The sequence below is a fragment of the Papio anubis genome, chromosome 1 (assembly GCF_008728515.1).
Source record: "Papio anubis isolate 15944 chromosome 1, Panubis1.0, whole genome shotgun sequence".
NCBI classification, from domain to species: Eukaryota; Metazoa; Chordata; class Mammalia; order Primates; family Cercopithecidae; genus Papio; species Papio anubis.
Genome location: NC_044976.1, coordinates 91,750,939 through 91,778,091, shown reverse-complemented (window position 1 = coordinate 91,778,091; position 27,153 = coordinate 91,750,939). Strand labels below are relative to the sequence as shown.

The following is a 27,153-nucleotide window of genomic DNA, read 5'->3' as shown; positions in this document are numbered from 1 at the left end:
AGTATGAAAGGATTTATCTCCAAAAGTGTAATATTTTTGAAACTTCTTTTTATTACTAAAAGAAGTCACAGCTTTGGATGATAATGACGTACTGATGTAGCTTCATCAATTACAACTAATCTACCACTATGGTGGAGGGATGTTGACAATGGGGGAGGCAATGCATGTGTGGCAGAAGGGGACAACATAATCTGCTCTAAAAAAAAGTCTTTAAAATAAAAACAGTCACAGTGCTTCCTTTATTAAAAAAAAAAAAGGGGGGCGGGGGACACAATACATGAAACAGAATACAACTGATTCAATATAAGATTACAGCAAGTAATTACAAATGTAAATATGTATTTACTAGGTTTCCAAAATAAAAAATACCATTAAAGTTTAGCCAGCCTCATCATATGTAAAATTAATTATAATTCAAAGTTCAGGAATAATAAATGTAGATAACTGCCTAGTTGTGCAATATATATTCCTACACAAAATGCCATAAAAAATCTCAATCAACTTATATCACCACAAAATTTTTTTCTTTGATCTGGTGGCAAGAGGAAGGAAACTCCACATTTTAGATAAACTAAAATCACAACCTTTGTTCTCTGTTTTGTTTCATTTGTGAAGAAAAATTTCTAGAGCAGGTGCTTTATCCTATATTATGTATAACAAGAATTGCTGAGGCAGGAAGATAACTTGACCTCAGGAGTTCAAGGCTTCAGTGAGCTATGTATGACTGCACCACTGAACTCCAGTCTGAGCAAGTGTCTCTTTAAAAAAAAAAAAAGAGAGAGAGAGAGAGACTCTCCGGCCCCCTCTCTAAAAAAAAAAAAAAAAAGAAAGAAAGAAAGAGCTGATGTTCAAAATGACTAAGGCATTCGATTATAAACATTATATTTAGCATACACTACCTTCCCATGTTTTGAAAATAATTAATGGCATTTTATAAGATTCGGAATAAGAATATAAACAAAAGGAAATTTTTGTTAACCCAAATTTGGATTACTGACAAAATTCAATTTGTAATTCATTTTCAGTTTATCAAAAATTTTCTATTCAAACAATTTGGAATGACCCATTATGTATGTTATCTTTGTATCAATCACTACATACATTTGAAAGTAAACTAAATGAAAAACACTGAATAAACATGATAGACTAGCATAAACTGTATCGTCTATTTATTACTAAAAACTCACCCTAAAATCCAATTACAATTACAGTATAAAAATATAAAAGAATACAGAAAATTAGAAACCTAAACTTCAATCTGTCAATTACCAAAGTCTATGCATGAGACGTCTCATCTAAGAAGTCTGAATATTTTCTTATTTTAATTCAGAGAAAGAAACCATAAGAAATTATTAGTCTCTTGTTCTAACAATAAATTTTATGGCTCAAAAAGTGGAAATAATCTTAAAAAGTAAAACTTTTTCTTTTTTTCTAAGACATTACCTCATAGGCCACAGAAATAAAACATGTATTATTGCTGAAGCAAATTTTTTCTAGTATGTTTCAGAAGTTCAGTTGGAGCTAGGACACCTGAAACTGATAAACTGAACTTTTTTCTTGAAAAATATACTAAATGTGATTTTCATTTTCTTATATTTCCAGCCTCTCGAATAAAATCTAAACACTAAAAACTTAAATTTTAATTAAAAATGACAGACTTTGAAATAAGCACAACATGAGGTTTTATATTATATATACCTAATATCTACATCAAGTAACTACTGCAGAATTTCATTATGTAATGCATACAGTGTACTAACAGGTATACATATGTATCTGCATACGAAGTGCTAAAAGAATAATGGCTAGAAAGAATTTTTAAACAAATTATAGCATTAAATATTAAGATAATTACAAAAACCACTATAGTCACTTCGAATGCTTTACCCCTGACTTTCTGATTACGAATCAGTTTACTAAAATTGATCAAATGTGGCCATGCCCAGCGGCTCATGCTTGTAATCTCAGCACTTTGGGAGGTCAAGGTGGGCGGATCACTTAAGGTCAGGAGTTCAAGACCAGCCTGGCCAACATGGCAAAACCCCATCTCTACTAAAAATACAAAAATTAGCCAGGCGTGGTGGCAGGCGCCTGTAATCCCAGCTACTCGGGAGGCTAAGGCAGGAGAATGGTTTGAGCCTGGGAGGTGGAGGTTGCAGTGAGCCAAGATCGCGCCATTACACTCCAGCCTGGGCGACAGAGCAAGACTCCATCTTAAAAAAAAAAAAAAAAAAAAAAAAATTATCAAATGTACACATCACTCTCTTTCAAACTTCATCTAAAAAAAGGTATTTAACCAAAAACTTAACAAAAATTTGTATGATAATCCAATATCTAACATTCAAAACTCAAATGATGAATTCAAAAATTCATCAACTAAATTTCAATAACATCCTAGATTTTAAAACTACAAACTAAATCATGCATTATGTTCTCCCCGATATTCCATAAACCCCGAAAAAGCCCTTTGATATCCTATTTGATATGAAATAGGATGTCCTTCACAAATCAAGAAATTCTTCCTAAACTTCAAATCAGTTTGCAAAATTTTTACCTAAAAAAAGCATGACTAAGATATACATATAAACTCCATATATTATAAAACAATTTTTTTAGTTTTAACTAAAAGTAGTTAATATATGTACTTTGGTAATTCTAAATAAATGCTAAAAATAAGGTCCCTATTAAACTTATTCCAGTTACTCTTCTCTTTCTGCTATTCATTAGTTTCAAAATTTTCTTTAATGAACACACATTACTTTTAAATTCCTTTAAAAAAAAGACTGTAAAACAGCATAGGTAGTTATACTTCAAAAATGAGAAGCAAAATGAGATGTCAGAACGAGAGGGGATAATCTTCTATTCAGGCAACTTCACTCTACAAACTCATTTTTCTAACAATATTATTAGATCCCACCATTCCTACAAGTCAGAAATACATAAAGGAGTACCAACAAGAGAGGAAGGAAGAATGTTGGTTACATCTCTAAGTTTATAGAAAACTTAGAAGAAAAGGAGGTCAAACTATGAGTAAGATACCCAATACTAAAGATTTCTCCCTCCCTTCTCTCTGTAACTACAATGATTTTCACTTCAGAAAATGGAAGAATCAAATAATATACCTCCTCCTTCTACAAATTTCCAGAGTCAACAGGCAACAAACACACAGGAGGATGAGAAGGCTGGTCCTGATATCCATACCAAACTTATTTGTACACAGAACTAAAAACAAAATTCTATTTTAGTTGTCTGACTTATACACGTGTCTTAGTTGTTTTTTGAAAAACAAAACAAAACAAAACAAAAAAAGACACCAAGTAGCTACTGAAGTTAGTTCTCAGACCACCTACCTCTCCAGGGTGCAATCTATCCCAGTTTTCATTAATGTATGTCATAAGCTCAAGTTCAGAATCAAAGTATTTCTTCTTATGAATAACACTTAGGTTGTAAAGGCATAGGTGTGCTATGTCTACCCTGGAATCCAAAAATAATCAAATACACAAAACAATGTTTTCAGTTACTGTTAAGAAATCACAGTTTCTTTATAAAACAGTAATTAAAATGCAAAGAGATTTAGATGGATAGTTATATTCACAATACAATAAATCACTACATATAAAAATAACTAGAAAATAGTGACTAAATATTCACTTATCCTGAATAGCAACTATAAACTAGAAAATAAAGAATTACTTCTTTTTTTTTCTTTTGAGACGGAGTTTTGCTCATTGCCCAGGTTGGAGTACAATGGCACAACCTCGGCTCACTGCAACTTCCGCCCCGCAGGTTCAAGTGGTTCTCCTGCCTCAGCCTCCCTCAGCCTCCCGAGTAGCTGGGATCACAGGCGCCCACCACCATGCTAGGCTAATTTTTTGTATTTGTAGTAGAGATGGGGTTTCATCATGTTGGCCAGGTTGGTCTTAAACTCTAGACCTCAGGAGATCCACCCACCTCGGCCTCCCAAAGTGCTGGGATTAGAGGCAAGAGTCACCGCGCCCGGCCACAAATTACTTCTGAAAGTGTATTCAAAGAGGATCTGGCTTTAAAAAAATATAACTTACAATCAAGATTTTTGTGTTTTCACTTCCGGATATAAGCTACAGAATACCATACTTAACCAAACTATCTGATTCATGGGTTAAATCCTATCTGTTGCTAAAATATGTAAAATACAACAAAGATCTGTAAGTACTTACTGTAAGCATTTTATTAGTAAACCTCTAAAATTCATCACACTTCCAATACACAAGAATTACTACACTGAAGCAGAAATTAGCATATTTGTTATACCTATCTCTCTTCTACTATATGCTATTCTGAAGGTTCAAAAGAACTAGAAATATGACTAAGAATTTAGAAGGTCTAAAGGATATCTGAAAGTTTCATTTATGACATTCAACACTGAACAGCCTTATTAATTTAGCAATACAAGTGGATGTTACTTAGTGAAGATGCCATCAGGCATGAGGATAAATAAAAGAAATAAAGTCAAGCATAAATAACCTATTTTTACTTAAGCCAAGTAAATGTATATAGAAAGTTTCAACTTGTAGGTTTAAGAAAATGGCTTTTTTTTTTTTTTGAACAGAAACATCCACACTTACCACTGTAATGGTAGACGTTTGAGGTATTCTGGTCCAGAACTGCAGACAGAGCATATAAACGTATAAAATCTAAGGGAAAAAAAAAGAAAAAGAAAAAGTTTTATACTGAGTAATCAGAGATAAAACTATTACAGCTAATATTCACCAAGTGAATAACCTACAGCTGATATAAAGACTGATACTCAAAACAAAATATAATTTAAATTACAATGCTTTCTGTGATTGAGGGAAGTTCTTTTCCAATAACAAATAATGAAACAGTTCATCTGTGAAGAGAAAGGATCTTTTTTTTTTTTAACCACTGAAGACCTTCAAAGGTCACACACAGACTCACACATACTCATAGTTTACTAATCGATCGCTTGTGTGTGCCAGGAATTGTGATGGCTGCCCCCATATACATCGTTTAATTCAATGCTCAAAATAACGTAATAAGCCCCAAAGGGGCAAGTGAACTTCCCTAAGGTCAGAAAGACAATTAAGTGGTAAAAGCCAAGATTTAAAACCAGGTTTTCAGATGTCAAACTTAGTGGTCTAGCTTTTTGTTCCTGGAGCTCACTGTGCTACTTTGCATTCTTCTAATATAGAAAGTACATTAAGTCTGCTTTTACAAACTTTTTATATCTAAAGTATAGTTGTGTCTTTAACAAGGCCCTGTGGTCTTTTCCAATTCTAATACGATCCCTTTGAGGTTCTTTAAAGGAAGGTACCAACAAGAATACTTTAGAGTACTGTGGGTCAATAGGAACAAATGTAATCACTGACAATACTTACAAGCTTTCTGGAATAAAATCCAAAAGCACAAAAATTATGTATATTTTAAGTATATTATTCAATATTTTCCTTCTGAGACAACCCCTTTCCAAATCACTATTGAAACTATCTTTAGGAAATCTGAAATCGCAAATATAACCACAATTAAAAAGTGACAAAAATCAGCTAGTAAAGTTCAAATGCCCTTCTCACCTGTCTCCAAATAGCATTGGCTTTTGAAGGCATTGCACACAAGCCTCATGAAACCACTGCTTACATTTGCAGCACTGTAGCATCTTTAAATACCAGCTATTAAAAAAAACAAAAAAGTTAACATTAAAATTCCTGTTTTAAGGGAAAGTTTCATTTCTTAAAAAAAAAAAAAAAAGTGGCCTAATCCACAATACTGTTCTAATTAAAGTATCACATTTCTACTATACTTACTGTAAATATTTCCTTTCCCAAAAAGGCTTATACTATCAGCTATTTCATCCCTCTCCTCTCTTTTATTCACGAAATTTTATAAGCTCTTGAAAGATACACCTACTACTACTAGTCAAAAATGCCTGGCTCCTACAATAGTTAAATGAGCTCTGTTAAAATCAAGCCTAGGCTATTTATTTTTAAGAGGCAAGTATTGTTATGTTGTCCAGGCTGGAGTACAGCATCATGACCATGGCTCATGCAGCCACAACCTCCCAGGTTCAAGTGACCCTCCCACCTCAGCCTCCCAAGTAGCTAGGACCACAGGCATGCAACACCAAGCTCGGCAAAAAAAATTTTTTTTTTAAGTAAAACTGGTGTCTCCCTATGTTGCCCAAGCTGGTCTCCAATTCCCGGGCCCAGGCCTGTCCTCGGCCTCCCAGAGTGCTGGGATCACATGCGAGAGCCACCATGCCAGGCCTCTTGGATTTTTTTCACATCAATTCTCTAAACCCCAGGAGGGGTCAGATTCAGAGGTATCGTTGTTTGCCCCAAATATCAAATTGCCTTAGGCAGCTTTCAGATTATAAACATCCCACTTTATATCTTTACTGTGTCTCTATTATTCTTGTCAATATAATAAAAAGAATATAACAATTTAATAAACCTGCTTAACATTAATATAAATCTAACCTAAGACTCTACCAGGTAAAAAGGCTTTTTGACAGGTTTAGCTGTATTTCAGGGTATGGTCTACAGATCTGTTTGAGAAAGCTAAAGATGCTAAAATTGAATCTTCATCTAAGAAATGTATCTTCTCTTTTCAGTTAGCACATGGATTTTGGGTTTAAGAGATAGGGCTACATTGCTACATTGACCAAGCTAGACTTCAGAGTTCAAAGGATCCTCCTACCTCAGCCTCCCAAGTACCTGGCAGTACAGCTACACACCACCACACCCAGCTAGTATGTGGTTTTGATACGGTTATCTTTATTTGAAAATAATAAAAGGCACCATTTCCAAACAGAGGTATACCTTGATTCAGTCTATCAGCACTATTTTTCTAGGTTCATGTGCTCACCGTACGTCTCTGTGTCACATTTTGGAAATTCCCATAATATTTCAAACTTTTTCATTACTGTTAATATTGTATCTTGCATGGTGATCAGTGGTCTTTGATGTTATTACTATAACTATTTTGGGCCACCAAAAACTGTGCCCACATAAGATGGCAAACTTAATCACTGAACGTTGTATGTGTTCTGACTACTACCAACCAGCCAGTACCCATCCTTCTCCCTCTCCTCAAGCTTCCTATAACTTGAGACACAACAATACTGCAATTAGGCTAATTAATAATCTTACAGTGGGAGCCAGGCGTGGTGATCATGCTTGTAATTCCAGCACTTTGGGAGGCCAAGGTGGGAGAATCACTTGAGGCCAGGAGTTGGAGACCAACATGGACAAATAGCAAGACTCCATTTCCACAAAAAAATTTTAAAACTAGCTGGGTGTGGTGGTACATGCCTATGGTCTCACCTACTCAGGAGGCTGAGATGGAAGGATTGCTTGAGCCCAGTTCAATGCTGAAGTGAGCTATAACCATGCCACTGCACTCCAGCCTAGGTAACAGAGCAAGAACCTGTCTCAAAAAAAAAAAAAAAAAAAAAAAAAAATCTTACAATGGCCTCTAAGTGTTCAAATGAAAGGAAGAGTCACAAGTCCCTAAATTTAAATCAAACATTAGGAAGGTATGTCAAAAGCCAAAATAGGCTAAAAGCTAGGCCTCATGCACCAAACATTTGGTCAAGTTATATATGCAAAGAAAAAGTTCTGGAAGAAAATAAAAGTGCTACTCCAGGCCAGGGTGGCTCAGGCCTGTAATTCCAGCCAGCTTTGGGAGGCCAAGGTAGGAGGACTATTTGAGGCCAGGAGTTCAAGAACAGCCTGGGCAACATAGCAAGAACCTGCCTTTACAAAAAAAAATACCTTTTAAAATTAGCCAGGTGTAGTGGCACATGTCTGTGGTCCTAGCTACTTGGAAGGCTGAGGCAGGAGGATCACTTGAGCCCAAAAGTTCAATGCTGCAGTGAGCTATGATCATGTCACTGCATACTACAATCTGTGCCCTATCGCTTTAAGAAAGAAATGAAAATACGTAGAAGAAAGCAGTAATCTGTCTGTGAAACAATTCCGTGTTGATTTTACGTTTAAAAAAACTTGTCTTTTACTCTTCCATTCAAATTATAATATTAAATATACCATTTTCTAAATGGTCAATCACATTAAATATGACATTCAATGAAACTACTGATACTGGACCCCTGCAGTAAATGTTTTCCCTCAATAGTTAACTTTATGACAATATTTATAATTCACTTTAAATTTCCAGAATATAAGACTTATACACATATTTTTTAATGTGTGGATATGATAAAAAACTAGACAAAAATTATTTTTTTATGAAAATAGTAAGATTTTCCCCCTTGTTTTCTTCACTGATGTGTTCATGCAGTTGCAATTCATCATCACTCACACAACATAATCAAGAAAAATAGATAAGGCAAGCAAATAAAAATTAAAGGGAATTACATAACTGTATTTACTTACTCTCCAGGGCCTCCACAATAGCAGTAACACTGCTGGACATTGGTTTTATGACCTGCATCCCATTCAAGGTCTGCCACACTATAGGGTAATGTCTGCTTCATGACTTGCAATGCTTTGGCATTTGGTCCTTTCTTAAGCGCACCACCCCTCTACATTAGAGGAAAAAAAATGTGAAAGAGTGAAGGCTAAAATTTTAAACACAATTCTATACTTTAAAAATGACTCTGACACTTCTGGAGAAATTTCCTTTCCAAACTTTTACCATATCACAAACTGTCTGATTAATAATAACCTCTATTTTTCTTTTCTTCTTTCAAATTACTGCACCAATTCCCATATTACTATCATCAAGTAAGTGAAAGCATCATTAAAAAGTCACTTAAGCATCATTAGTCAAATAAATAGCACCTTTTTCTACCCAGCATTCATTGCTCATTTCATTCAAACTTTCAGTGTACACAATCATTATGTTGATAATGTCTTACAGATTCCATCAGGGCTTTAGCCCAAAACACTTAAAATATACCTTTGTTGTTGTTGCAAAAACACACTGCCGACAGAGCCATTTTTCATCTGAATCAATCACACTGGAATCAATATGAGGTGTGTGACACAACTGATGATATCCTTAATATCAAAAAAAGCATAAAGCAAATTCTATTTCATTAATACTTTCAACACAATTTCAAGATGCATTTTAGTAGTATTTCCTACGTTAATGTAATTAATAAACAGGATAATAATTTCAAATTATCAATGTAAAGTATTTTTAGTCATTAATCTTCAACATAGGCATTCAGTATATAACAGCTTTTCCACAAGATTAAAAGAAATCATGTTACCTTGGCCACACTTGTCACATATAACCATTTCATTGGGAGCTTCTGAATACTCTTCTTGACATATTGTACAGACCATTTCCCCACTTCCAGTGGCTCCTAAAATATTTAAAACACATTTAACAAGAGACATAAAAAATTCCATATAACAAAACCACTTTTATGACTCAATAGGCAACACATATGGACAATGTTTGCTAAGTATATTATAATGCTTCACAAGACAAAGTACACAAAATGGTATCTCTCTGTTCTCTGTATTCTTTCTACCTTTAACTTAACATGCCTGTCTACTTTCATAATTTAATCAGCTTTTTGGCAGAAGGCATAATTTAAACTGCTCTCAAGCATCTTCCCTTATTACTCATTTCTCATATTCCCACTCTTAAAGGTGAAGGTGGAGATGAGGGATGGGCGACAGCAGGTAGAGGAGGTTTGTGAACACTAGAGCTACTTTATAGAACACTTATCTATTCATGTACATACATTCACTTATCCTACACCACTAATATCATGAAATTAAAGAAAAAAAGAAAGAAAGATATGTAAACTACCTCTTTCTCTCTGAATTCAGAGCATTTCCTTTTACTTACTAATTTATTAAACAGGTTGAACAGTAATTATTTAATCTCCAGCTTCTGAAATCTGAAAATATGGTATCCAATAATGTACCCTAACAAAATACCATTGCAACAAAATTTGGGGGTCCTACAATTAATCATTTTTTTTTTTAGCAGAACAGTAATTTATTTCTTCCTTAGATATTTTTATTCTAAAAAAAACACACACAAAATTTATAATACAATTTACCACCCTAACACATTATATCATTTCCAGTATTCTCATCTTATCTGTTTCAATAGAGTCAAATTCACAACACACACTTTATGTACATAACAACAATAGAAACTTACAATTTTGTGCTATGGGCCAAACATTGTGTAGGCTCTTGATATATTTTGTTTAATCCTACAACTAACTTATAAATATACTATTTACAGAGAAGAACTGAGGCTCAGACAAAGTAACTAACCCAAAGACCCTGAGAAAACATCAAGACTAGGATTCAAACCCAGATGTGCCAAAATCCATGCTCTCTCCACTACAAGATGCTTCATCAATACAACCTAATATTTCTTCTATGAAAAGCATTTTTCACACAGCTAGTTTTCAAAATTGTTAAGTTCTAATAGCTGCATAGTATTACATCTAAAGAACCCAATTTACTTCATTATTACTCTACTCTCGGACATACAGGTTACCAACTGCTTTTCTTTTTTTGGAGAGGGGGAATCTGTCTTTTGTATTTCTGCTATTTGTTTGTTTTGGTCTCTCATCCTCCTGCTTTGTTTGCTTCCTTTTATTTTTCCCCTCAGATAGGGTCTTGCTGTGTCATCCAGGCTGGAGTGCAGTGGCACAGTCACAGCTCACTGCAGCCTTGACTTCCCGAGCCCAAGCAATGCCCCCACCTCAGGCTCCCAAGTAACTGGAACCACGGGCGTGTGCCACCGTGCCTTTTTTTTTTTTTTTTTTTTTTTTGTAGAGACACGATCTCCCTGTGTTGCCCAAGCTGGTCTCAAATTCCTGGGCTCAAGCAATCCTCCTGCCTCTGCCTCCCAAAGCACTGGGATTACAGACATAAGGCACTGAGCCCAGCTGTTTGCTTCTTGGTACACTTCATTGAAGGTGGTCTCCCATAGCTTCTGGGTTTATGGTTCCGGTCAGGAGAGCAACCAGATTAAGCCTGGGAACTCTCTGTGAAAATTTACAATTCCCTGGAAATGGAACGACAGCCCCCCTAGGGTAGGTGCCTGACCTGACTCTCACTGTAACTACCTGGACTAATGAGGGAGAAGGCAATTCCTCAGAAAAGGGGGGTAGTGAGGTAGTGACCCAAGAAACAATCCCGAAGAAGCTGGGAATTAACTTTTACTTGTGTAATCAAACATATATATATATTTTTTTACCATCAAGTTTACAAGAACCTTCCTATAAAGCTTGGTAATCTTCTATAGTCTCCCTTACTCTAAATCCAATTGACTAGAAAGCCTTGGCCATTTCATCTTAGAAATACCAAATTTATTGTTGTTGTTAAAATAAAGCTCAGGAAACATTTTTCACCTAGTATTTTTTGAATTATTTCTTATGAATAAACTGCTAGAAATGAGTCTATTAGATAATTATAAATTTTTGCACTTAATGCAAATGCTAAACAACCAAAATAGAAATTTACACTGCCACCAGCAATGCAAGAGTATATCATTTCACAGAAACCAAAATAGCATTTGATGCTAAGATTTAAAACCCTCTTACATTTATGTAACAGTTATAACACGATATATTTTACCCTGTTGACTACTAATATTTTTATGTAAAATTTTTAAAAGAAACTCATTCGATAAATATAATTTATTAAGTTTTGAAATGTATTATTGGCAGGTTTCTTACAGGGAAGAAAACTACTAAACCCACTCCTCACTGAAATATGCCATAATGCAGGTTTCAGATTCATTTATTCATTTTTATAGCAACTACGAGTTTCATATGTGCTACTATCAGGGTGCTAAGAGTTAAATGCCCAGGAGCAATCCTTTGTAATTCCAGGAACAGCAAAAGGAACCAGTGAAGAAAGAACAACCACAGAACATTAAACTGACATACTGGGTGCGGCACTTGTAGAACAGGAAAGGACTCCTCACACAACAACTTTCTATCTCTAGGTAACACTGGTTTTCTTCTTTTCTACCACTTTTAAAAGCAAAGGAGAAGCAGAAAGGAGGAAGTGGACAAAAGGATGGACAGACCTATTACATTAAATCCACACAGGAAACTCCAAAACATCTTTCAAAGCTGAAAGAAATACATAGCTAATGGAAGGGGAGTAAAAAGCAGCATAACATGTTTCACTGCTATTACAGAGAGACCTATGTTTACAAAATAATGAAAAAATAATAATTTTGTGTGCAGAGTAGTAAGATCTGCTCAATATTAGTACTGTTGGAGATCTCCTATCCCTTTAAATCTTATGAGTCACACTTTTCTCTGGCTCCTCAATTTCAGATTCAAAACGTAATTTTAGTCCTTTAAACTAATCAGTCCAGAAACCATAAAAAGTTTCTCTAGAAAAACATTTTACCAGAGTAAAAGCTACTTAGTTCCCTACCTAAGCCCTGAGTACCAACTATACAGATGGTAATTAGAACATTTCCATTCCTTTACCAAAACTTTTTTATTCTTTAAGAAACATTAGGAGTAAAGTCAAGAACTAAAACACAGCAGAAATCTACCATAAAATTGAACTTGGTATTCAAATATAAAACCCAATCGTTAAATACTTTGGCAAGGTGTCTACCTTTTGGGGAGAAAATTTATCTCTTTTCTATGAGAATACAGAAAACACAGGTCTTAGTATAGGCCTATTAACCCAGCAAAAGGAAAACTAAAAGTAGGGCTTTAATGACAGCTAAAATACTCAGGTTTTCAGTAAACATTGGTAATTTTTAAAAGTACTTTGCATGAAAGAGGTACCTGGAAAAAACATCTATATTTAGCAGATGCTAAAAGCATGAAAATAATCATAGTTTCTAATAATAGAAATCATCACAAGAAGCATACCTATAACCAAACCAAGGCATACTTGTATACATTTTTACTGGCACACAAATATAGCCTCATTTTCCCATTTAAACATAAAAAACCCATAACTAAATGGTAATTTTAAACCACTCTTAACGAATATTTCTATTATTCTAAATCAGTTTTATATGTCCTAATTTCCCAAATCATCTGACAAACAGTATGCTCCCAATAAACACTTGCTTTCTACAAATATAAGCAAGTAACAGTTGAATTGAATACCAAACTGTTACTGAGATTAGATCAGTTACCAAAGATTTTTCTTCAAAGTTCTTAGAAGGGTCTTAATATAGCTTACAGGTATAAATTACTGATGTATCTGTCCTCTAGAGTATTCTTGTTCTTCTTATGGACTATAATAAAGACTATGCTGATTTTTTAACCTCTCCTCAGAAGTAATACTGAGTTACCTAAATACACTGTATTCAACAGACAACATCATAATATGACAAGTTGAAGAAAATCAAATTTTAATTTAAATCATGTTCAAGAGAAATAGTAGCACCTGCCTGTTTGAATGTCCTTCCAGAGAACCCAGGATTTAGAACTGTCTTCAAATATGATGAAGCAGCTCTGTTTCAATATGTTTATCTGCAATACAGAGAAATACTTAACGGTGATCTCTTAAAATTAAAAACATGAAGTTATATTAAGATTATTAAATGCTTACTGCAAAAACAGCAAAAGATACATTAAAGTAACTTGCCTTTTTGATAGTGCCAAGATAAAACAAGCCATCTGACCATCTAGCTAGGACATCCTGACCCTCTTCAAATTTACATGCTGGCTTTTTGGCTTTATGTCCATCCTGTAAAGACAGCTTGGTCAAGGATGTTGGGGTCTTTTGGTTTCGACGTAAAGGAGACCGCTTGTGGACCAGTGAATTACCTGCCCCTGTAGAGTCTCTGTTTAGAGAATAAAAGACCATATATAAGACTTACTTATAGAGCTTATTTTATACCAGTGGGATATTTTATATATTAAAGTTTTTCATTTGTTAAAAACCTTAAGACAAAGAAAAATATAAAAAGTACCTCAAATCATAAATACTCTCCAAACAAAGCAGTTTAAAACAAAATGATAACAATTCTCAATATCCATTCATTGCCTACTCTAAGTGAGGCCAAGACTCAGCAAACACTCCAAGATAACACATTCAAGGCAGCTGTCATCAAAATAACAGCTTTATGTTGAGGTTCGCAGGCCATGGTCATGAGCAAATAATGTCTTGAATCTCAAGACTGGGTTTAGTTAAAGAATAAAAGTGAATTACATTTTAATCTCTTGATTATGCCACATGCAGTTAAGACACACTAACCAGTGACTTCAAGGGATAGCTAGGTGTTATTCATACTTTTCACACTCAAAGGAAGGGCAGTCAGGACCTTCTCCTTACAGGGAATCACTACTGAACTGAGCAAACATGCAGACTGAGAGTTTAAAAAAAAAAAAAAAAAAAAAAAAAATTGATAACCAGCAATTTCATTAAATTATACACAAATAGAAAGTATACTATAAGGCCAGGTGCAATGGCTCATGCCTGTAATCCCAGCACTTTGGGAGGCCGAGGCGGATCACCTGAGGCCAGGAGTTCAAGACCAGCCTAGTCAACATGGTGAAACCCTGTCTCTACTAAAAAATACAAAAAGTAGCCGGGAGTGGTGGTACACACCTGTGATCCCAGCTACTGGGGAGGCTGAGGCAGGAGAATCATTTGAACCCAGGAGGTGGAGGTTGCAGTGAGCTAAGATCACACCACTGCACTCCAGCCTAGGCAACATAGCAAGACTCTTGTCTCAAAAAAAAAAAAAGGAAAGTACACTACAAGAGTACTTAAAGGCAAAAAAAACAAAAAAACATTAAATACTGTGAAATTACATTATAACTTATGTATTAGACATTCCATAAACAGCAAAGCATACCACCATCAACTTTCTTAAAAGTAACAAAGCAGTGCTTGGTTTCACTCTTCCAAATTAGATTTTTCACTAATTAAACATACAGTGACATGTAAAACTAGATAGACAATAATTCTAAAAATAACATAAAAGTTTAGTAAAAATAAAATGAGCAGGAAAATTAAAGAAAAAAGTTTCAAAAAGTTCCTAAGTATTAGAAATATCTAATTTCAATACCTAAAAATACAGAAATTCTGGGAAACCCTGTCACATGCTAAAACACGGATGAACCCTGAAGACATTATGCTAAGTGAAATAAGCCAGACAAAATGGACAATTATTCCACTTATATGAGGTACCTAGACACTCAAAGTCATAGAGATGGAAAACAGAATGGCGACCAACTGCTAGGAAGAATGGGGAGCAGGGAGTTAGTGTTTAATGGGTACAGTGTTTCAGTTTGAAAGAAATAAATTTTAAAGATATCCAAAGAAATAACTGGTACCTTCCCAAATTTGCTGAAAAATATTATCTACACATCCAAGCAGCTCAACAAATTCCAAGTAGGATAAATGCAAAGAGATCTACACCCAGCCACATCATAGTAAAAATGCTGAAAGGCAAAAAAAAAAAAAATCTTGAAAGCAACAAGAGAAATACAATATATCACGTACAAGGAAACCCCAATAAGATTAACAGTTGACTTCTCATCAGAAACAATAAAGGCCAGAAGGCAGTGAGATGACATATTCAAAGTATGCAGGCTGCAGGGAATGGGTGCTGTCACCAGAGAATCTTATATCCAGCAAAACTATCTTTCAAAAATGAAGGTGAAATACACACTCCCAGATAAACAAAAACTGAATTTGTTATTAGCAGAGACATCTTACAATGAATACTACTATGACTGAAATCAATAAACCCAGAAAGAAATTCAAATACATGTATGTACACAAACACACACACACACCCAAAAGAACACCAACAAAAGTAATTATAAAATACAGCATAAATGCATATTCCCTCCAAAGCAAGTATACAAAACAATATGTACATAATTGTTAGACCCATAATATACAGAAATGTAATATATTTGGCAATAATAGCACAAAGGAAGTGTATAGGAGCAAAACTGTTTCAACTGTTTCAAAGAAATGACACAAGGCCAAGTGCAGCGTGGCTCACGCCTGTAATCCCAGCACTTTGGGAGGCTGAGGCAGGAGGATTCCAAGTTCAAGAGTAGCCTGGGCAACACCGGGAGAATGTCTCTAAAAAAATTAAAAAATAAAAATTAGCCAGGCATTGTGGCATGTGCCTGTGGTCCCAGCTACTCAGGAGTCTGGGGTGAGAGGACTATATGAGGCTAGGAGGTCGAGACTGCAGTGAGCTGTGATTGTGCCACTGCACTCCAGCCTGAGCAACAGAGAGAGAACCTGTCAAAAGAAAAGAAGAAAAGAAAAGAGAAAAATGGAAGGAAGAACGGACACAAGATGCTAACTTGAATTCACAGGAACAAACAAACAAACAAAAAAAAAGGTAAATAAGGTAAATATAAAACATAGATTGTCACTTCAAGAAAATACCTGCCTTATACAGAACTCAGTGGCTGTTTCAAGTAAAAATAGGGTTCCATGAAAAAGCTGCTAGTTCAGCTGGCAACTCAAAACAATGGCACAAGTGCCTTATGCCATTTCTACTTTATCACACATATTAAAAACCTGGCTGGCACAGTGGCTCATGCCTGTAATTCCAGCATTTTGGAAGGCCAAGGCAGGTGAATCACTTGAGGCCAGGAGTTCAAGACAAGCCTGGCCAACATAGTGAAACCCCCTATCTCTACTAAAAATACAAAGTTAGCCAGGCGTGGTGGCACGTGCCTATAATCCCAGAAACTCAGGAGGCTGAGGCAGGAGAACTGCTTGAGCCTGGAAGGCGGACACTGCAGTGAGCCAAGATCACACCACTGCACTCCAGCCTAGGCAACAGGGCAAAACTACGTCTCAAAAAAAAAAAAAAAAAAAAAAATTCTTAAGTGAAATAAGGTTTGGGGGTATATGTGTATATATATACACACATATATATACACACACACACACACACACATATATGTGTGTGTGTTTATGTTTTTTACTGTTAGTACACAACGAAGAATACAAGTACAGTTAGATGCCACTGCCTTGATTCATGCTAAGGCACAAAGCAATTTTATCTAACATTGTTTTTCTGTACCACAGTGAGTTGTGAGGAGAAGGCACTTTCGGTAGTGTAATTACAGGGGTTAAAAAGTTTAAATGTTTGACAAGATCAGTGCAAGAGAACATAAGTAAAAATGCAGGAAGAATCACAATGAATTCTCTATCATCAGGGATGCTCAAGGAGAGGGTAATACACCTCTTTCTCCAGACTTTGAAACAGTTTAACGCCTTCACAGTATGGGAATAACTCTATTAGCCATCAACTTTGAAAAAAGCTTTAAGGGGCAGGGTGCAGTGGCTCACACCTGTAATCCCAGCACTCTGGGAGGCCGAGGCGGGCAGATCACCTGAGGTCAGGAGTTCGAGACCAGCCTGACCAACATGGAGAAACCCCGTCTCTACTAAAAACACAAAATTAGCCTGGCGTGGTAGCGCATGTATGTAATCCCAGCTACCCAGGAGGCTGAGGCAGGAGAATCTCTGGAACCCAGGAGGTGGAGGTTGCAGTGAGCTGACATCACACCATTGTACTCCGGCCTGGGCAACAAGAGCAAAACTCTGTCTCAAAACAACAACAACAACAAAAAAGCTAAGTTCAGTGTTCACTTGACGGATTTTGCCTCCCTTCAGTTAAAAAAAAAAAAAAAAATAGCCAAAGCCTGAACAATAATTAATCATGGGTGAAAAATGACCTCAGTAGAATGCCATGGCAGGTCTCTGTTAAGACCTAGAATCTTCCAACTCCAAAGTAGAAACTGTACAAAAATAAAAATTGCAAACATTCCCAGTTTCATATGCTTTGCGATTACTTCAATAAATAATCCCCTTTTCTCAGGATAGCAAGGTCTGTCTCTGTCTTAGTCTCCACCGTACTACTCCCACTGCATAGCACATCCTCAGGTCATAAGGTATAAAACATTTTTTTATTTTTCTATCTCCTTGTGTTTACGCTCTGCTTCTCCTAATATTTCTGGTGTGCTGTGTCTCAAATGAGACCTAACCTAATTATAGTTACCCTTGATTCCTTATGCCCCCTTCCTACCACCTCCTCATTTTTTCCCTCCCATTCACAGCCAAACCCCCAGGAAAAAACTACTGAGATTACCAAGTACCTAATCCTACATTAAACATTCAACATATTCATGGCCAGGCATGGTGGCTCACGCCTGTAATTCCAGCACTTTGGGAGGCCAGGACAGGCGGATCACGAGGTCAGGAATTTGAGACCAGTTTGGCCAACATGGCAAAATCCCGTCTCTACTAAAAATACAAAAATTAGCTGGGCGTGGTGGTGGGCACCTGTAATCCCAGCTACTCAGGAGGCTGAGGCAGGAGAACTGCTTGAACCCGGGAGGCGGAGGTTGCAGTACCCGAGACCACACCATTGCACTCCAGCCTGAGCGACAAGAGCAAGACTCTGGTCTCAAAAAAAAACAAAAAAACAAAAAAACAAAAAAACCGCACAACATTCAACATATTCATTCACAAATCATTTTTGGGTCCCTATTATGAGCCACATACTGTGCCAGGCACTAGATATATAGAGGCAATTTAATACTCAGAGCACTGTTTTAGAGATATTTTTGCAGATTAGATTTTACAGATCCTTTTTACATGAGGAAACTGCAACTGCAAGACAGATTATAACCTGATGAAGTTTACTATAGGATACAAACCAGAGCCAGCATTCAATAAATCTTCTCTCTGAGGACCCTCCCATTAGCATTCAACTATGCTTAAAAACTTGCAAAGATCTTGGGGGTCAGGGGTAGAATAAAATTCTCTTGATTCTTTGTGGTCCCTTTCCACCACTTCCTCCTCTTTCCTCCCATTCACAAGCAAATCTCCAGGGTAAATTTATACACACTTAACGTCTCCACTCCTATAGTCTCCTCCCCTTTTCAGTCTTCAGCCCACTTCAACCCACCAACCTCCCCCAAAACAGGGAATGTCTGTCTCTTATTCACACGTGTATCCTCAATCTCTGCATAGGGCATGACACAAAAATGGTAGAAGGATTATGCAGAATTTATAAAGTTCAAGTCAAGAAACGCCTATATTTAAGGAGTTACATTTTTTATCTAACCAATATTTAAGGAGTTTAACTTTTCATCTTTATCTACTTTTTTTTTTTTGAGATGGAGTCTCGCTCTGTCGCCAGGCTGGAGTGCAGTGGCGTGATCTTGGCTCACTGCAACCTCCACCTCCTGGGTTCAAGAGATTCTTGTGCCTCAGCCTCCCGGGTAGCTAGGATTACAGATGCATGCCACCACGCCCAGGTAATTTTTGTATTTTAATAGAGACAGGGCTTCACCGTGTTGGCCAGAATGGTCTCGATCTCCTGACCTTGTGATCTGCCCGACTCGGCCTCCCAGAGTGCTGGGATTACAGACCTGAGCCACAGCACCCGGGATACATTTTTAATCTAATGTCTCTAAGCACAAATCATCTGTTTTGCTTTAAGTAAAAAATAGACTCTACTTTCATTCACATTTAAGACAAATACACATCAACCTTTTACCCACATAAACATAAATCCTATATAAAACTGCATTAATAGAGAGATCATTTGTGCCAGGCATGGTGGCTCACACCTTTAATCCTAGCATTTTGGGAGGCTGAGGCAGGAGGATCACTTGAGCCTAGGAATTTGAGACCAGCCTGGGCAACATAGAGAGACCTTGTCTCTACCAAAAAAAAAAATTATCTGGGTGTAGTGGTCCCAGCTACTCAGGAGGCTGAGGTGGGAGGATCACTTGAGCCCAGGAGGTTGAGGCTTCAGTGAGCCATGATTTCATCAATGCACTCCAGCCTAGACAACAGAGCAAGACCCTGTAACAAAAACCAAAAAATACACACATAAATAACTTGTAAAAGCATTATCTTCTTTTAAAATTTCTCTGTCCAAAAAAACTTACAGAAAACAAAGCAAGAAAAGAGTACATTACCCATAATGCCACAACTCAAATATATGTAGGATAAACATCATTGTACATTTTCCTCTCCTAAGGGTTTTCCTCTATGCAGTTTCCCCCATCCCATTATTGTCACTGATTACTTCCCTCTTTGCTAGAAGACCTTTATTAGAAGCCAAATTAATTTTTCTAATTTTAGAATTTATTATTTCCTTTCTGATTACAAAGGTAAACATGCTGATGTTAGAATAATATAGAAACATATAGTTAAAAGTGAAAATTCTCCATGCAATCTCCCCCCACAAAAAAAAGTTAATCTCCTGATTTTTCTTATTTGTACTACATATCTATAATTCATATAAATGTTTTTAATAAAATACAGGATATTATATATATTGTTCTATAAATTTTCTCACATAACAATGTATCTTGAACAATGTGATTTCCACCTGTTATGTAAATATAAAATAAAAGCACATAAAATAATCTTTGCATCAGCTGCTAAACTGCTTTCCAACCATTACCCAATGGAGGAACATTTATGATGTTTCCAACATTTTACCATTACCCAATGGAGGAACATTTAGGGTGTTTTCAATGTTTTAACATAAGCAGTAATATAAAGCTCATTCTTCTACATTCCCAACTACTATATAGGATAAATAATAAAGATAATTACTATATATATAACATACTATGTATATTTTTCCTTTTTATAATAGAAAATTACAAATGTAGACAAAACAAGTATAATGAATCAGCAACTAACATCCAGTTTCAATTATAATTTCTTTTTTTTTTTTTTCTTGAGACAGTCTCACTGTGTCACCCAGGCTGAAGTGCAGCGGTGCGATCTCGGCTCACTGCAACCTCTGCCTCCCGGGTTCAAGCAATTCTCCTGCCTCAGCCTCCCAAGTAGCTGAGACTACAGGTGCCCGCCACCATGCCCGGCTAATTTCTTTTGTAGTTTTTGCAAAGACAGGGTTTCACTATGTTGACCAGGCTGGTCTTGTACTCCTGACCTTGTGATTTGCCCACCAAAGTACTGGGATTACAGGTGTGAGCCACCACACCTGGCCCATATACTCTCATGGCTAATATTATTTCATTTATATACCCATATCCCACCATCCTCATATTATGTATATTTTTAAATATCATAGGTATTGTCAAATTATTCTCCCAATAGGTACCACCAACTCACACTGTCACTACACTTTCACCAACAGGAAGAATTATCAGTTTTTTGCTTTTTGACAACACACACTCTATTTCTGTCTACATCTCTATTAGTAGTAGTAAAAAAGCATGTTTCTCATAGGTTTGTTAACAATTTTTTTTTGAGACAGGGTCTCTCTCTGTCACCCAGGCTGAAGTGCAGTGGTGCAATCATGGGTCACTGCAGCCTCAATCTCCCGGGCTCAAGGGATCCTCCCACTTCAGTCTCCCAAGCAGCTGGGACTATAGGCACACACCATGCCACCATGCCCACCTGATTTTTTTTTTTTATTATTTTTAGCAGGAATGGGAGCAGGTCTCAAACTCCTGAGCTCAAGTAATCCCTCCGCTCTGGCTTCCCAAAGTTCTGGGATTATAAGCATGAGCCACCATGCCCGGCCTATTAACAATTTCTAAGTCTTCTGGAAACTGCAGTTGATGTTCTTTGCCCATTTTTAAATGAAATGTTAATCTTTTCATAATTTTGAAGAGCATCTTACATGTTACAACCCTTTCTTACACATATTACAAACATTTTTCTGAGTTCATATACTAAAGTGCCATGAGAAACAGACTTTTTGATTGGGGGATCAGTACTCCTTCTGGGTACTCAGTTGACTGTGGTCAGTAGCTACAAAGCTATATCCCTCATCTCACCTCAAAAGTAGCTACAAAGCTATATCCCTCATCTCACCTCATCTCAGATACAAACTGCCTCTCCTGTTTAAGCAGTCAGGGATTGAGGGGAGGGAGAAAGAGGTAGTCATTATACAACGGGCAGTTTAACAAAGTAAAAAGTTTTATGGAGATGGCTCAACGTATTTAATATCACTGAACTGTACACTGAAAATTGGTTAAGATGGGCCAGGCATTGTTGCTCACACCTGTAACTCCAGCTCTTTGGGAGGCCAAGGCAGGAGGGCTGCTTGAGGCCAGGAGTTCAAGACCAGCCTAAGTAACACAAGATTCAGGCTCTAAAAAAAATTAATTTATTTGAAATTAGCCAGATGTAGTGGGATGTGCCTATAGTCCCAGCTACTTAGGAAGCTGAGATGGGAGAACTGCATGAGCCTGGGAGGTCAAGGCTGCAGTGAGCTGTGACTGCACCACTGCATTCCAGCCTGGGTAACAGGGAGACCCTATCTCAAAAAAAAAAAAAAAAAAAAAAACCCAGCCTAAGCAACATGGCAAGACCACATTTCTACAAAAAATTTTTTAAAAATTTGCCAGGCGAGATGGCACATGCCTGCAGGATCACTTGGGCTCAGGAGTTCAAGACTGCAGTGAGCTAGAATCACATCACTGCACTCCAGCCTGGGGAATAGAGACCTTATCGCCTTAAAAAAAAAAAAAAAAGGTTAAGATCGTAAATTTTGTTATATGTATTTTACCCCAGTAAAAAGATTAGGAGAGAGGGCCCATAGTCACTACCACTGGATCACTGCTAGTGATATATCTTGAAAGAGACTGCCTGGAAAAATAAGTTTCTTCCCTTGAGACCAAGTGTTCAAGCCAGTAACTCTTGGTTTACTACCCCAGAATACATAACACCTTGATTCAAGAACTTGAAAACTGGATGTTTAATTCAAAACGAGTGTGGTTTAGGGAAAACGGATTAATTCTTCCCAATCCATTCCTCAATTTGCTCTTCTAGTGAACTAAATAAAAAACTATCTGAATTCTTAGGTGCCATCTTTCCCCTGCCCACAATTTCTTCCCTTCTCCAGGAAAAGTAGTAAGTATGTGGGTCAATCACACGTAAAGGATATAATATAACCTAAGAAAAGTGCTATTTTTGGTGAAAACTTTCATACAGATATGGTCAAATTCGTGAGGTCAAACAGGGCCAAAGTAAGGCCCAGGTATAAAGGAAGCAACAGGTAATCTGCTTAAGCTTGGCACTGCATTAAAGCTATGAAGAAGGAATTCTCTTTTATCTCTTGAGACAGGTATGTAAAATGAAGCCTGAAACTGGTTGCCTTCTTTCTGGTTGAGGTTTCCCTGAAAGTAGAATGTCAAAGAGAACCAGGATTGAACTTAAAGGACAGAAAGCATAAAGCAAGTAGCTTAAAGGCCGGCTCTACTCTACTTCTTAGTTCTAGAAACAATACAAACAGCTGGGCGCTGTGGCTCATGCCTGTAATCCCAGCACTTTGGGAGGCCAAGGCGGGCAGATCACGAGGTCAGGAGATCAAGAACATCCTAGCTAACACACAGTGAAACCCCGTCTCTACTGAAAATACAAAAAACTTAGCCAGGCATGGTGGCTAAGGCACGAGAATGGTGTGAATCCGGGAGGCAGAGCCTGCAATGAGCCAAGATCATGCCACTGCACTCCAGTGTGGGCGACAGACCGAGACTCTGTCTCAAAAAAAAAAAAAAAAATACAAACATAATGCTACATACATGGCTTTTTAGAAAAATAGCAAACAGTATAGAAAAAAATTAAGGTGAAAATCAATAGTTCCTCACTCCACCACTTCTAATATTCTAGTCTTACTCTCAGAGGCAAGCAGTTTTTTTTTAACTCTTTCAACAATGTCTTCTGAAGGTACCCTCATATTTACAAATAATGTGTTTATACTTCTCTTTTTAAATTGATCGACTTCAAATCTGACTTCCTGCTATTGAAGTTGACAATTCACATCTTATGCCAACTCCTATTTCCTACCTCCTATCCTCTACAAATCTTATTATTTTCACTAAATCAGTAAGTTTACTTATTGTACAATGCGTAAATATTGGTCACTGCAAAGATAAGTGGTGTACCCTTATTAAATATCCTTTCTTATTTGCTTTCAATTTTTCCCAAAATTGCTTAATATATCCCTCTGTTGCCTCCTGTTTCAAACTGTCAATGATAATTTCAAATCTTTTTTCCACATGTAACTCCTGCTTCTAAAGCTCTCCATGTTCCTGTGCCAATCTAGAATGACTATCCTCTAAGCCTTGCCCTTGTCATCTTGGAAGATCCCCCTTGTCACTCTGCTTTCTAGATCCCATATTCTTTTGCTGTAGCAGTGGCTTACAACAGAAGGCTGTATATGTATATCTATTTCAACCCCATCCTCCCAATTGACCAATACTTTCCCAGATACAGAATTTAATGGTGAAAATAATCTTCCCTCAGAAGTTTGATAATATTCCTCTACTACACTCAGCATTCATAATGAAAAATCTGATGCCACTCTGACTTTTACTCCTTTATAGGTTACCATTTTTCCCTCAGAAAGTTTCTAGGATCTTCCTTTATCTTTAATGTCTTAAAATTTCATAATGATGTATCTAGGCATAAGGTCTTCTTTCAATCATCCTGTCCAGCCCTTGGTAAATCCTTTGTTTTTCTGTTTATCTTAGACTCTCCTTTGATGCAGCAGGCTTTCCTCAACTATTTAGTGGTCCTTAGTTGTCCACTGACAGTTAAGATTGAGGTTATATAAACCTACATGGGATCTCTTTACATGTGATTCAGGATTTGTAGAGAGGTGAGCTTTGCCTTAGTGTGATCAGATAGGGAGGCAACACTTAGACTGATAAACTCTGCCAAAATATGGAGGTCTTTCTTCAGGACCTTATCAATGTAAAAACCCACTCTATATCCTTTACCTGAGGGGCTAGACAACTGGGTATAGGTGGGTAGTGTCCATCTGTTTACGATATAGACAAACATCCCCCCATTACCATCTGTAAATGTTATCCTCTCATTCCTCACCTTGCTGGAACCCATGGTCAGGGGTTACTGAGACCAGTGGCTCAAAATCAGCAGATACCCTAGTTTTACAACTGCGCAACACTGAGAAGAAACACATTCATTAGAGAACAAAGTTAAAATTTTGAAACCATTACAGTAGGTATTAAGTATCATAAATACTGCAAATAAACTATATTACAAATTACAGACCAACTGACTTGGAATCCCAATTCCTATTTGTAATGGTTCATATGCAAAAATGCAGCCTTCTTATAAACAACCAATATATACACATTTGTCTCCTAACCTACTGACAACTTATATTTGAAAACTGGTATCTCGGTGTATACTTTAATTAATCAGAACATGTTAACCAACCAAAACATCCATACCTCAAATCATTTTATAATAAGAGTCCAATGAGAGTTAAGGAAAACATGATTATTTTATTTAAACTCAATGGCTCTGGTCATTCAACAAATACACAATGCCTGCTATATGCCAGGTACCATGCCAGGTGTTAAGAGAGACAAATGTGGAAAGATACAGTACATACCACCAAGGAACATAGCCTTTGTAGAGAAACACATGTGCACACCAAAAATCTATATGCAGTGTAATTCCTATAATGAATAAATACAAGAAGAATAATATCTAATCTGTCCAGGAGCAAAAGGCAAGGACAGACAAAACTTCGTCAAGACTTAGCTTTTTAACTGCAGACTTAAAGGATGAGTAGTAGTTTCAGAGATGAACCTAAGAGAGGATTTCATAAGCCTGGGGAACATATGTAAAGGCACAAAGTCATGAGACAACACACACTTTTCTAGGAACAAAACTGCAGTATAACTGCAGCTCAAATTAGAGAGAAAGTGGCATAGATAACACTGAATAAATGAAAAAAGACCATGCTATAAGAGTAGAGACATTGCCTCTTTGTCTTATTTACGTTACACATCCCCTGTACCTGGCACACACACATTCTCAATACTGACTGAATAAACAAACGCTACGCAAAAGAGAGAAAAAGATGGGAACCCAAATAAATCAGCAAAAATCTATTAATAAGAAAAGGGCCAGGCGTGGTGGTTCACGCCTGTAATCCCAGCACTGTGGGAGGCTGAGGTGGGCAGATCATTTAAGGTCAGGAGCTCAAGACCAGCTTGGACAACAAGGTGAAACCCCGTCACTACTAAAAATACAAAAAGTAACTGGGCATGGGGGCGTGCACCTGTAATCCCAGCTACTCAGGAGGCTGAGGCACAAGAATTGCTTGAACCTGTGAGGCAGAGGTTGCAGTGAGCTGAGATCGCACCACTGCACTCCTGCCTGGGCAACAGAGTGAGATTCCATCTCGAAAAAACAGAAAGGAAAAACCTGAAATCAGGCCATGAAGAAACTGGAATTTTAAAACATCCCTGGATAGTAGGGTTTTAAGTAATCTAGTTTACATACTTTATATTTTCCAAGTTTTTAAAAATAATCATGGCATCACTCTTATAACAATAAATAATTTAAAAGTAAAACAGACAGACATTAAGAATTAACTTTATGTGGTATCGAGAGCAAAGGAGAAATTCAGAACAACTCCCAAGTTTTTAACTTGGGAAATTGGGAGGATGGTATGGGGGAAATTAGGAGGAAAGCAGTAGAGAGTTTAAATCACCTCTTTCATCTAAGAAAGGATGTCTGCTAGGCAAAATATTTACAAAAACTGACCATATACTGATCTATAAAGCAAGTCTGAACAAATTTTAAGCTACAAAATCACACAGCATATATTTTATTACTACAATGCCATTAGATTCCAAAATCATTAAAAAGATAACTTAAATGTTTGGAAACCAAGACCTACACTTTTAGGCCAGGCGCAGTAGCTCAGGCCTGTAACCCCAGCACCTTGGGAGGCCAAGGTGAGAAGATCATTTGAGCTCAGGAGTTCAAGACCAGCCTAGGCAACATGGCAAAACCGCATCTCTACAAAAAATTAAAAATTAGCCAGGCATGATGGTGCATGTCCGTAGGCCCAGCTACTCAGGAGGCTGAGGCAGGAGGATCAACTGAGCCCAAGAGATTAAGGCTGCAGTGAGACATGATCACACCACTGCACTCCAGTGTGGGAAGTTGACCGAGACCCTGTCTCAAAAAAAAAAAAAAAAAAAAAGAAAACATACACTTTTAAATAATCCATGGGCCAAAGAAGAAATCATGACAGAAATTAGCAAGTATTCGAAGTTGAACAACAAAAAGCACATATTAAAAACTTGTGGGATGCAGCTAAAGCAGTAGTTGCAGAGGTAAGTCTCAAAATATATCTGATAGAAAAGAAAAAAAAAGTTAATGAATTGAGTAGCTATCTCATGTTGAAGGG

The 27,153-nt window shown here is 36.9% G+C and overlaps 1 protein-coding gene across 4 annotated transcripts in view; it reads right to left on the bottom strand.

The window, feature by feature from the left end:
* The window catches only part of MTF2 (metal response element binding transcription factor 2), a 59,147-nt gene that overhangs the window by 14,852 nt on the left and 17,142 nt on the right, over positions 1-27,153 (bottom strand). For 2 of the 4 annotated variants that reach the window (XM_003892210.3, XM_003892211.3), the window contains exons 2-9: positions 13,572-13,770; positions 13,375-13,456; positions 9,233-9,328; positions 8,917-9,017; positions 8,391-8,539; positions 5,571-5,666; positions 4,605-4,673; positions 3,351-3,474 (exon numbers count right to left, since the gene is read on the bottom strand). In XM_003892210.3, the coding sequence (XP_003892259.1) occupies positions 3,351-3,474; positions 4,605-4,673; positions 5,571-5,666; positions 8,391-8,539; positions 8,917-9,017; positions 9,233-9,328; positions 13,375-13,456; positions 13,572-13,770 (916 nt within the window). Of the gene's footprint in view, positions 1-3,350; positions 3,475-4,604; positions 4,674-5,570; positions 5,667-8,390; positions 8,540-8,916; positions 9,018-9,232; positions 9,329-13,370; positions 13,457-13,571; positions 13,771-27,153 lie in introns of all 4 variants that reach the window. The other 2 variants (XM_009213098.2, XM_021920886.2) reach the window with 2 other exon arrangements.